Raw genomic sequence first — 12,745 nt, forward strand, 5'->3', positions numbered from 1 at the left:
TTCACCTGCTCCATCTTCCTTCTACCTCAATAAACTAAAGCTCAGAGAGATTAAGGGGCTTCTGCAGGTCACATAGCAAGTTAAAGTCAGCCAAGATTTCAGGCTTGGCTCCACCAAGTCTTCCCTCTCAAGGAAAACTACATTGTGGAAGACAGGACCATGACAGGTCACAAGACAGGAACCATCCCAATGCAACCACAGCTGTTTGTAGATGACTCCTATTGATGTGGAACAGGTTGATAGTTCAGGGAGCAGATATAGCTGAGACACTGACACAGCATCACATTTCTGAACAAAGAGGTTGAATGAGCTGCCAGTCTGCGCTTCCTGGTTTCACAGTTGGACTGATTAAATTCCATGGAAAAAGCAATAAGGTTCATCTAAGGAAAATAAACAGTTGCAGATTTAGAGCTGAAGAGCCCCATTCAATCAAGAGCCCTGAACCCTGTCACTTCGAGAGACAACAGGTCTCAGAAAGGTGAGCTTTCCTTCACACAGGGGCCTCCTTGCTGTTGGCATCAGCAGGAAATGTTTCTATTGACCAGAAAATGTTGGAAAGGGTGAGGACCCAGTTCTGGATCTTAGTCACAGAGAGCACACAGCCCTCCCACTTGCTGCCACTGTACGTATTGGCTGTAAATAATCCACTTATCTCGCCGTTCTGGGGTCAAGTTTACTCTCTGGGAGGAGGTTAAAAAGCATTTGAAGACCTGATGGGAATACAGGCCATGTAGCCTGGAAGAGAAATGGTAGACTTCCTAGCCACATAAATTTTTCTTCAAATCCCAATTCTGCTACTTCCTAGCTGGTTGACTTTAGGCAAGTCATGTCCACTCTCTGGTTGTCACTTTCCCTCTCTGTGAAATAAACATTGTCATAGGGCTTACAGGGGGGAATAATGAGATCATCCACATGGAGCACCTTGTATAAAGCCTACACGTAAGAATACCACAAGAATGGTAGTCATGGCAAGTATTTCAACAGGTAGAATTCATCTCTTAATCCTGTCCATCCTTCAGGCCTAACTCAAATGACTTTCTTTTGGAAGCATACTTTGATTTCCTGAGTTTGAGTAACGATGATGGACATGTTTACTGAGTACTTATTAAGTGTCAGATGTGTATTAAGACCCTTTCCTACATTATCTCATGTAATTCTCATTACCACCCTAGGAGGGGGTTGCTTTTATTTTATCTGTTTAAAGATGAGGACAAGTAGTCTGTGAAAGATTAAAATACCTATCCAAAATTATTAAAAGTGCCTAATGTTTATTGAGTATTTACTATGTGCCAGGCTCTGTTCTTAGCACTTTGCATGTATTAATTCATTAAATCCTCAACGTGAGCCCACCAAGTAGAAATGATTATTGGAAATAAGCATAAGGAGCTTAAGTCATTTGCCCAAAAATTCAGAGGCAATGTTTCTCCAGAGGCTGGGCAGTAACAAGTACTACATCTAAAATCCAGCTATCTTACTTGAGAGCCCAACATTTTAATTGTTATACTTCATTTACTCCATAAAACATTAGTATTTTATCTGTAGCTCCCTATTGCATGTATCACTTTTTATTTCCTGTACATTTATTTTGTATGTCTTACCTCCCCTTCTATATCATAATTCCCATGGAGTCAAACTCTATTTGTATTCCTACCAATATTGAGGATGATTTTTTTTTAAAAAAAAGAAACTAGTCAGTACATGTTCACAGAATTTGAAAATGAACACATCTGTTAGATTAGTTATGCTCTGTGAAAGCTTGACATAGGGAAATAACCTTTGATGGTGGTAATGAGGGTGAGCTGGAAAAGCCAATGTCATGGGATCTCATTTGTCCAGGTATGCAATGAGAGCATGGCTGCAGCAAGGGAAATAAGAGCTCAGGACCCTGGAGAGCTAAAAAAGAAGATTCTGCAAGAAGAAATATTGCCATGTCTGAAGCTGTAGAGGCTCTGGAGAAGGTAGAAAATATGTCCACAAATCCTTGGGCACCCCACACTCAAAAGATGAAGCCTAATTTTTCTCCCCTTTCAGGGTGGGCTGGGCTTAGTGACTTGTTTCTAACAATTAGAATGTGTCATAAATATCAGTGTGTGACTTCTATAGGTTTGGTCTTAAAAGATATTGACATTTCTGCTTTGTTCTCCCCCAGTCCACTCAGGGGGATGCCAACTGCCATAAAGATCCTAAGAAGCCTAGGGAAGGGTCCATGTGGAACTTTGTCTTCCAATGGGTCCATGAGGAACCAAAACTTCCTCTTAACAGCTATGAGTGTGCCATCTTGGAAGTGGATCCCACAGTTCCAGTCAAGCTGTCAGATGACTGCAGCCCCTACCAACATCTTGATTAAAACCTTATGAAAAATTCTGAGCCAGAACCACCAAGCTAGGTATTCCCAAATTCCTTACCCACCGAAAAAAGTTGCTAAATTTAGGGGTAATAGTTATATAGCAATAGATAACTAATAAACCCAGCAAGAAACTGACTCAAATGAGAAGCCAAGACGAAGAAAGGAAGGAGAAATAAGGGTTTGAATATGACCTGAATTTTCCCTCTCCTAATACCTTCTACCCAAGAACCATGATGGGCTCTTGGACTTGTAAAAAATGTACACTCTACATAAATTCCAAGCTACCATTGCTTTCTGCTAGAATTATTTTTAAGATGGCCATTGCAAAATATCTTGAAAATACTGATGTGGATTAAGAAAATCTTCTATTAGGCTTTTCTTGGTAATTTCTGTCTAGAAAAGAATGGCCAGTCTCAACAGTAGGAAAGATTGCTACAGAATCAGATACAATTGGATATCAGCATAGGTGGCTACTTAAGGTACCCATAGTACCTTATATCATTTCCAAAGCTGGCATATATTCTGAAAAAATACACATAAGTACAATCACATCAAAGCAATGTCTTCTAACAAGAAACTGACAATACACATTTCCAGAGGCTATTTCCCAATAGACAGGTTCATAAGGGAGAGCTAGGGAGGTCCACAAAATATCCAAAGTAGGTCCAAAAAATAGGGTGGTGAGCTCTGAACAAATCATAAACACTGGTCACAGTAACAGCAAATGTACTGCTGGCCTACCATGCAAAGAACCCTATCGATCATTTTACAGGCATTCCCTCATTTATCCAGGAGATGCCTATGACAAAGAGACTATTACTACCCCATTTTGTTGATGAGTAAACTAAAACATGGAGAGGTGTTACAATCAGAACCATGAATAGAATCAACCCTCAAGATTTCCAACCCTGAGCTCCAACCTCTTCCCCACACTGCTTCTTAAGATGTATTAGATCCCAGCAGTTAAAATGAGTGGCTCTACTAAGGCCAAGGTGACCCAGACCACCATCTCCTCCTTTCTCCACCCAAAATGATTGTCTGGTTGACCTGAGAAACAAAATCACAGACACAGAATCATCCAGATTGAGAGCTAGAATCCACTCACCTCTGCTACTAACGAAACACAGTCCCTTCATTTGCTTAAGCACAAAGCAGTCTTGCTACTCTAAACAGTTGGTGGGTGGTGCTTGGGTGGCTCAGTCAGTTGAACTTCTAACTCTTGATATCAGCTCAGGCCATGATCTCAGGGTCATGAGATCGAGTCCCACATCAGGCACTGAGTGTGAAGCTTGCTTGGGATTCTCTCTCCCTCTCTCTCTCTGCCCCTCCTCACCCCTCCACTCTTTCTTTCTCTCAAATAAACAATCAGACAGTTAAGGGGATATTCAGTTTGTATTCCTCTTGGAGACCCAGATCTCTTTCCCCTCATACAGAACCAGGCTAGAAAAATGCTAATGTGTTTTATGCTGAGTAATAGGCATTCTTTGAATTGTGATTTCTTAGGCAGGGAAATAGGTTTCTCAATTTCTTTCATCCTAGCTTGGCACTCACTCTTCTTCCTCTTCATCCCTCATCCCACATTACTTCACATCCAGAGCATATGCTAGGCTAACAAAGTTCAACAAAATCAGACCACAGATAGAGCTCAGCCCGTCCCCCTACCCCCACTTTCACCAGCTATCCCAGAACATTTTTATTTCCCTTTCACCTTGATTCTCATAGGATTCCATGTTTGGGGGAACACTGGAGAGATTGATCATTAGCAGATGGCTGTGATGTGCCCCTAAGAGGCAGTGGATTGACCCAGAAAGTAGGGCTGAGCCAACACACTTTATGAAGGGAGAGTGAGACCTGTGCATGCCTTTGGGAGCCTGTGGAAGCAGGGGTGGCAGGTGAAGGTAGCAACCTTCACCCTGGGCTCACCTTGCAGGGGTTGTGGAGCAGGGCTCAGACCTACCTGGGGGGGCACATCGAAAGGTTCCACCTCTACCTCTGTTGAGTTGGTCTTGTCTGAAACCTGCTGGGATTTTCCGTCATCAGTTTTGTCACCCTTGTCTTTACTGGAGCTTTTGGAAGATTTGGAGTCTTTGTCCTTTGAAGACAATTTGAGCTCCTTGAGTGCCTTGGAAAACTTAGATTCCTGCGACCCTCCAGAGAGGATCTCCACAGCAATTTCCACCAGGATTCTGCCCCTGAATGACACGCCTTCTCCAAAGCCTTCATTCAGTTCCTGGTAGTCGTCCATCAGACTGTGGTTCCTGGGTGAACCGTACAGGTTAATCCAGGCAGGTCCGAAGGTTGGTAGAAAGCCTGTAAAAGCCTCACATTTTAGTTGCCCAGTGATGTTTCCAAGTTGATTATTTCTTGCTTTATGAAAATTGTGCACATTCATTTAAAATGTAAAATATACAGAAAAGACAAGAGAAAATATTTACAGAATATCCCATCCCCAGAAGAGCCACAATTGCCACTTTGCTACCATTGCTGTATTTCTTTCTGACAAGTCCTTCTGGCATGCACACGTTTACACTTTTTCACAGCTGTCATGATACTACCAGTGCCAACATGCATCCTTGTCTGTTCATTCACTCAACCCATGGTCATTGAGTCCTGACACGTGCCGGGCACTAAGCTAGACACTAAACATGGAGCCCAGTGGAGAATGAAGCAGAAACAAACATTAAACAAGTAAATATTTACATTATAAGTGCTAAGCAGATTTACCTTATGCAGCAAGAACAAATAACAGGCTGAGGAGGCATGGAGAGGGGTCAGGCAGAAAGAGAGAGATTCTGTCCCAAAGGAGAGTCAATTTTAAGAAGGAGAAATACCAGGTTAAAGGGGATAAAAAGATTTTATGGCTCCTGATGTCTGATTTTCAAAAATATTTTATACATTTCTTTGAACACCATCAAGATGTTCCTGAAAAGTTGGAGTAAAACATGTTTACGTCAAGTTGGGATATTCCCAACTTGTTTGGTGGTGTGAGTTCTGTGTAAAGGAATCCTACGGCAAACCCTTCCACGATAGGCAGACTTAAACAGTAGGTATTTATGGAGGTCTTTTTGTGGTGTCACGCTGTGAGAGGCACAGGTGTCACGCTCTGCTTCAGTGAACCTTTTGGTATATACATTACATGTACACACATACACATATATATGCATAAATATATTCATCAATTAACACTGATTTGTGGTGCAGAGAAAGATTGCCTTGGGATTTTAAGGAGGCAGGGGTTTGTTGGGATATTTAGAAAGTTATCATCTGCTACGTTAGGTTTTACAGGTAAAGAAAGAGTAAAGCTCTCTCCCCTGACCGGCGGATTCGCTGGGACTCCTCATTTCCTCGTGGCTCTCTGAGTGTGTAGCCAGCAGCACCTTCCTGCAACAGTCATGTGCTTCTAGCAGTGAGTTAGGGGCACAACATCTTCTGGACTATTTAAATGTGTAAAACCCATTCTTAGCTTGTGAGCCATACACATGTATTTGGCCAGCTGGTTGTAGCCCATGGACCATAGTCTATCAATGTCTGATCTAATCTAAACTCTTCATTTTTCATTTATGAAACCTAAGGCCCAGAGATGGTGAGTGACTACCTCAAGGACATACTGTGATGCTCATGGAACTCCTGGGACCAGGACCACGCTTTTTGGCTCCCACAGCCAGGCTTCAGCTACTGCCCTGAACCAATCCAAAGCACAAACCACACAGAACATGGAAATGCCTTAACACACTGCCTGCTCCACTTCTTCCATTACGAAAATCAATCGTTTTGTGACTCCCATTTCCAAGTCAGACACATGAGGCTTTACCTTTGTCTCCATCCTGTTCATTGGAGATTTTCTTCAGGTCGATGAAATGGGTGGCCAGAGCTACATCATTCATGCTGCCTTCATCCCACACCTGGATTTTCACCCTCCGACACAAAGGAGGAAACATTTCCTTGAAGACCACCTGTTCATGCCACACAGGATCAGCACAATTCTTCTGCACTGTGGTTCGCCCCTAAAAACAAAGCCAGCAAGGTGTAAGCCGTCAAAAGAAAGGAAAGAGGCCCTCTGAATTGACTGAAGAAAACTCTCTTCAAACCAGGAAATATAAAGTAAGTTGCCAGAAATAATGAACCTGCTTCCACTGAGCACCCATGGGAATCTGTTAGAATAGCCTCTCCCCCTTATCCACAGGGAATGCATGTCAAGATCCTAGTGGATACCTGAACTTGCAGGTAGTGCTGAACCTTATATATACTATGTTTTTTTTCCTATACATACATACCTATGATAAAGTATAAGTTATGAATAAGGTACAGTAAGAGATTACCAACAATAATACAGAAAAGTTAAAACAATACTATAATAAATATTACCATCGATCTTAGCAATCTCAGCCTACAATTTCTTTCCCTTTCTTACTGAGAACTTTTCCCTTTTCACTTAAAGGAAATACTGCTTCTCTTTGGTGTATCTGAATTGCCAGGACCACTCCTCCTACGTCTAGGGGATGTTATTAAGTAAAATAAGGGTGATTTGAACACAGATACTGCCATAGCACCAGAGTGTACCGATAACCCAGGTGGCTAAGTGACTGACTGTAGTCAGGGCCGACTTACTGGATAAAGGGATGATTCACATCTGGGTAGGATGGAGCAGGATAACCCAAGATTTCATCCCGCCATTTGGAATGGTGTGCAATTTAAAACTCATCAATTGTTTATTTCTGGAATTTCCCATTTAATAATTTCAGGCCATGGTAGGCTATGAGTAACTGAAACCATGCCAAGCAAAAGCCCAGATAAGGGAGGAATACTGTGTACTAACATCCTACTCTGCACTAGACACCATGCCAGGCTTCAGGGACAAAGGGAGTAATTGATGGGTCCTGCCCTCAGGAAGTTCTCATAATCACAGGGGGGCTGGGAAAAGGCCAACCTGCCTGTTTTGAATATGAATTATTCCATGCATCTCCAGGAATAAAGCAGATATAGTTAGACCTTGAGTTTGTATCTTATAAAACTAGGACCTGATGCAAATCACTTCCCCCTTCTGGACCTCAGCTTCCTTGTCAGAAAATGAAAATGATGTCCTATATGACTTAAGGGATCCAAGTAAAAAATACTACAATGTTCACCCTGCCAAGAGGAGGAGTTCAAGTAGCATATACTGTGAGGGCAGAGACAACATGTGTGTCAGCCAAAGCTTCAAAGTCCAGCCAACCAGGTTTAAGCTGTGACCATGTGTCCAGGCCCTGGTACTTTCAATGGCTCTTGAGCAGGGAACAACAGGGAACAGAGATGTCTAGACTTATGCAGGACAAGGACTACCTGCGGAGACTGGGGAGCAGATTGGGAGGCAGGTAGTGATGTTATGGAGCCTGGGGACTGAGTAACAGCTCAGAAAATTAGTCAGAGGTAAGGAAGGAGGTCTATCTGCCTGGGTCCTAAATCGGCAATACCCCATAGCCCCTCTCCATGATCTTAAATGGACAGTGAGTGGGTCACTACCACACCCACTGTCCTGCCATGTGACTCAACACATTTTGTGACAAGCTTTCTCTCTTAAGGCACTTCCTAATTTTTATTTTAATTTATTTCATTTGATTAGAAATGTCCTAGCTTTGCGCAGTGGCAGTATCGTAGCCAATGAGGTTTATCCGAGGCGCGATTATTGCTAATTGATTAGAAATGTCCTAGGTAAAGAGCAGAGTTTTGGCCCTGGTTTGCTGTTGGTGATGACAACATTCCTTACCACCTGCCCAGCAAAGGAAACCTCCACGAAGGGGTCCACGAGGTCCTTGTTGTCACCCACAAATGCTTTTGTGACATTTGCCATGATGCTGGAGTTCATTTTGGGCAACCCCTCTGCTTTGTACAGTCTAACGTAGAATCTGGCCCAGGGTCTCTCTGATGGAAACCCTTGAGGGATCAAAAGGTTCCTTGAGGGAGAACAAAAAACAAAAAACAAAACAAACAAACAAAAACTCTCACTTAGAAGAAGAGAGAAAAGGTAGAAGCAGTTTAGAGACAGAAAGAAGGACCCTGATGTAGAAGAAAAAACTGAAAAGATCAGGATTCAATGCTAAAATGAGTTTTCTTTGTGGTGTAAATGGCAGCAAAGGGTATGAACAGAATAAATGCTAATTCCTTCGAGTCTTTGAATTATAGAATAAACACCATGTCCCACTCTGCACTTTGAAAAAGGACATTAAGTCTTCCCATTTCACAAACCGCTAGTTGAAATGATAATTCCTTTAAAGAAAAATCAGCCAAATTCAGATAAGTAGGATAAGCTGAGGAACAGCTTATCTATTTTGGGTTATTATAGGGAGACAGGTTGTCCTTGTCCTAGAAGCTGACCTCCCAAAGGCTAGTGACACCTTGGATAAATCGTGTCGCTAGCCTTTGGGAGGTCAGCTTCTAGGACAAGGACAACCTGTCTCCCCTGGTGCCTCTGATAGAGCAGAATCCCAGGTAGACAAGCCATGAATTTGACAGTTCTCATGTGCCCACAAGGAAGGGGAGGGAGAGGGAGGAAAGAGAGATGGAACCTGGGACATATCATTTCTCTTGCATGACCCTGGATGGGCCTTGTCTCACTTTTCTATTTGTTCCTCAGCATCGGGAGTTTTGGGGTTGGTCTTCAAGATGTCGCCTTTCCCAGTCACGCTGATGTCACACTTCAGGTACCCCTTCGTGCCAGTCCTGATGTCACCAGGGTCTGTGAGTAGGGCCCACTTGTCACAGAACTGATGACCTGTAAAAGCGTCCTGACAGCTCAGATCCTCTGCACAGCTGGACTCAGCTAGTGCAGCCAGTCCTGTCCAACACCCAGGAGGTGGCTCTTTCCAGTATTCCCAACCTCATGCTGCCTCCTCTCCTTCCCCATTTCTTTTTGTTACCACCCTCTTGTCTGTCTTCTCCAACCTGCCACAGGTATTTGGAAAGCCTTCCACTCAGTGCTAATTGCCTAGACAGGTTCTTAGCTTGGATAGGCTAGGAGAACATTAACGGAGTAGAGAATTCACATATTCTTTCGCAGGCTATAAATGGGGCTCATGCATCTTTTTGTTTGGTGTACACTGTCAGTCCAAACTTCAAAAGCTCTAGACCTCTGACTTATCTTTTAAAAAAAAAAAAAAAAAAAAAAAAAAAAAGGCTGTTAGGTCTTCCAAAACAGAATGCACAGCTCCATGTGTTAGCAGGAGGTATGGGAGCTGAGGGGCCACTGTGCCTTTCATGTGGGTTGTAAGTGTTCCTGTTCCCCACAGTCTGCAGCAGGCCTTATTAGCCCCACCCACTGCACTCTGATATACCCAGGGGCTGGCCCCCTGGACTCGTGCGAGTTGAAGTTGCTTTGAAGAGAAGGGACCTCTCATGAGAAAATCTAGATCTGTTGACGGCCTTCTTACTTATCAGCTTCTGACCTTGGACGAATTACCTGCCTTCTCTGAGTTTCACTTTCCTATAAATCAGAGATAATAAGAATTATACAGCAAAACCTTATATGGCATGCCACAGCCATTACTCTGAGCTAGGTTCTTTATGAAGCACTTTATATATCAACTTAATCTTCTAGCAACCCTGGAAAGGAGGTACTATTTTATCTTCATTTTCTCTGATGAAGAAGCAGAGTCGTCAACTCATTTGCCCAAAGTTGCACAACCAGGAAAGAGCAGGGTGGAATTTGAAGCCAAGCTATCTGGCTCCAGAGTCCATATGTGTAATTCCTATGCCACCTTTACTGCCTGCGTCGTACATCATCACAGCTCTGAATTATAGATAGAGTTTGTTGGGGGAGGAAAACATGAAAGAGAATGTTGTCATCAGATTGTAAATGTTGTGGGAAAGGGCCAGGGTTGTTCCAATTGTGTAATTGAGTGAGTGGGTCAGCGGATGGGCACATGAATGAGTTGACCATCAGGTGTGGCAAACTAGGAGGTAAGTAAGGGAGATATTGGGAAGAAATGCTTCCTTACCAGGCTGGTTGTACACAGTCCCCAGGTCTACTTTGAAGGAGCCGATCAGTATGCTGCCTATCAGCTTGTGGTGAAAGACCTAAGGAGAGATGGAGCAGTGAGTCCAGCTGCTACAGATTTCTTTGAAGATCAATCTGTGAAATGGGTTCATGACACCTCAGTGAGGATTCTAGACCTTGACGCTCGTCTGGCCTTCACTCTTCTCTGGAGCATAATGACATTTGGTCATCAAGTGAAAAGGGCATCCAGAGCATCTCACCTGGACCTCTCCCTCCTAGGAGGTTTTCAGCTATTGAAGGATACCTAACAAATCTCACTCTCTGAAAAGTATCTTTTTAAACCAAATTGAGCTCTGGTACAACCTACCTTTTAACACCCATCTCTGTCTACTGAAAATCTACCCATCTTTCACTGCCTAGAACAAATGTTGCCTCCTCCAAGCAGCCTTTCCTTATCCACCACAGATGAAAGTCTCTTTTCTCTCCTAAACTTCCACCATACTCTGCTCACAACTTACTCAGAGAATCTGCCACATAGTGCTCTGAGAAGTTTGGGACATGCACAATAGTCAGAACAAAGGAAGGGTCATCCTCAATATTTTATCTGATCAGAAGTCAGCAGCAGAGGGCCGGGCTGGTGAGAGCAACACAATTTAATGCAGGGCTATCAAGATGAGGAAGTTCTAAAAGAAAGCAGCAGACCTGGCACGGGGTTCAGAAGGCACACTGATGAGAGACTGCTGAAGGAGCAGGAGTAGTTCAACCTTTAACTGTGGAGGAGGAGTGATTGTAACTGAAGTATTTTCCAGTCTTGGAAACACCACTGTGTACAAGAAGGAATAGGTTCCCCATGTGGATCCCAAGTCACAGGAAGAGAGACACATCTCACTACAAGGATAGGTTTTATAATAGAACTTCCCAGCAATGAGTGGGCTTTTCTAGAGATAGTGACTATCCATCACTGGATTTAACCAAGCAGTACACCAAAAACCCCATGTCATAGAGGTGGTGACAGGGGTTCCCATACCAGCTGTGTTACACTAGAGGGTCTCTGGGCTTCCTTCTATGACATTCTGTGAGTTCCTTGAATCAAAAACAGTTTCCTACTTTCTTCTACCCACCACATGCATAGCCTTGTTCATAATAGGTGTCCAGTAAACATTCAATGAATTAATGAATGATTAACTAATCGAATGATGGGTGAATGGAAGACTTTTGGGATTTCTAAACAGCTCCTTTTGGTAGAGGCGACTAACGAAAATAAATTCAACTGACTTCAGGAAATGAAGAAATAATGATCTTCCAGTCTCCCTTTCAACATTTACTACCTTGCCCAAACTTCACAGGGGAGTTAAGAGAACTGAGGGCAAGTAAGGATAGCTTGGCTCAAGGGGAGGAGTTATTTAAGGCCACACATACAAAGCTCACTCCAAACCTCCCCATGATTGCAGTTGCTACCATGGCGTCCCAAAGGCCCCAGCAAGAACATAAGCCTGACTCATGCTCTCTTCTCAGATCAAAGGCATCTGGGTCCCTATCGGCACAATGGGACACAAGAGCCCACATAGGTCTTTAAATAACACAGGAGACCTCCTCAAATAATCCATCCACCAGTCTGAGTGCCAGGTACCCTGCTGTGGGCACACATGGGATTCTAGGGACTTCAAGGAATTCCACACACAGAGTTCTGGGGGCCCTGTATGCCTGGGGTCATTGGCAAGGAAAGATGGTCTTTGGCACCACCATGGTCTACTACAGCCTGGCTATCCCAATAGCATCTGCTTACTGTGCCCGCCCCCTTCTTCTCTCATGTTGAATTTATTTGGGGCACATTGACTTCTAGCTCATGAACTACCAGAAAACTTATATTAATATAACACTCTCCTCCAAAGGGAGTTTTACCTTTAAAACCTTTTATCTCTGTCCCTAAGAGTCATTTGGGGAGCCCAAAGTATTCTCTTCTTCCAAGTTAGGGAAAGAAAAATAGCAATACCAGCTTTGGTCCTCAGTGTGAAAATCCACTGTCCCACAGAGAGTCATGACCCTTGTCTATGCTATGGTATAAACATCTAACTATTAATTGTTTGCCTGAAATCTAGACAGTTCCTCAGGACCCAGCTCCACTGCCAATCTCCCAAACAGATGGTTGCCAGAGCTATGCAATGTAACATTCCTAGGCAATGCCCTGGGGCCCGAAATATCTTCTGCACCACTTGTCATCAGGCCTGAGATTCAAATTAAGAATGTCTGGCTTGGGGCACCTGGGTGGCTCCCTAGGTCAAGCATCTGACTCTTGGTTTCAGCTCAAATCATGATCTCAGGGTTGTGAGATCAAACTCCACAATGGGCTCCAGAGTGTGTAGTCTACTTAAGATTCTCTCCCTCTCTCCCTGTCCCTTCCTACTTGTGCTCTTCCTCTAAGAAAATTT

General features: G+C 43.4%; 1 protein-coding gene across 1 annotated transcript in view; it reads right to left on the bottom strand.

Moving 5' to 3' along the window:
• FER1L6 (fer-1 like family member 6) overlaps positions 1-12,745 on the bottom strand; it is a 160,588-nt gene that overhangs the window by 94,389 nt on the left and 53,454 nt on the right. Inside the window, exons 7-11 of the mRNA XM_082721744.1 lie at positions 10,318-10,396; positions 8,939-9,095; positions 8,091-8,277; positions 6,159-6,351; positions 4,305-4,657 (exon numbers count right to left, since the gene is read on the bottom strand). Of these exons, the coding sequence (XP_082577870.1) occupies positions 4,305-4,657; positions 6,159-6,351; positions 8,091-8,277; positions 8,939-9,095; positions 10,318-10,396 (969 nt within the window). The remainder of the gene's footprint in view (positions 1-4,304; positions 4,658-6,158; positions 6,352-8,090; positions 8,278-8,938; positions 9,096-10,317; positions 10,397-12,745) is intronic.

This window comes from Mustela nivalis (assembly GCF_964662115.1).
Source record: "Mustela nivalis genome assembly, chromosome: 2".
Taxonomy (NCBI): Eukaryota; Metazoa; Chordata; class Mammalia; order Carnivora; family Mustelidae; genus Mustela; species Mustela nivalis.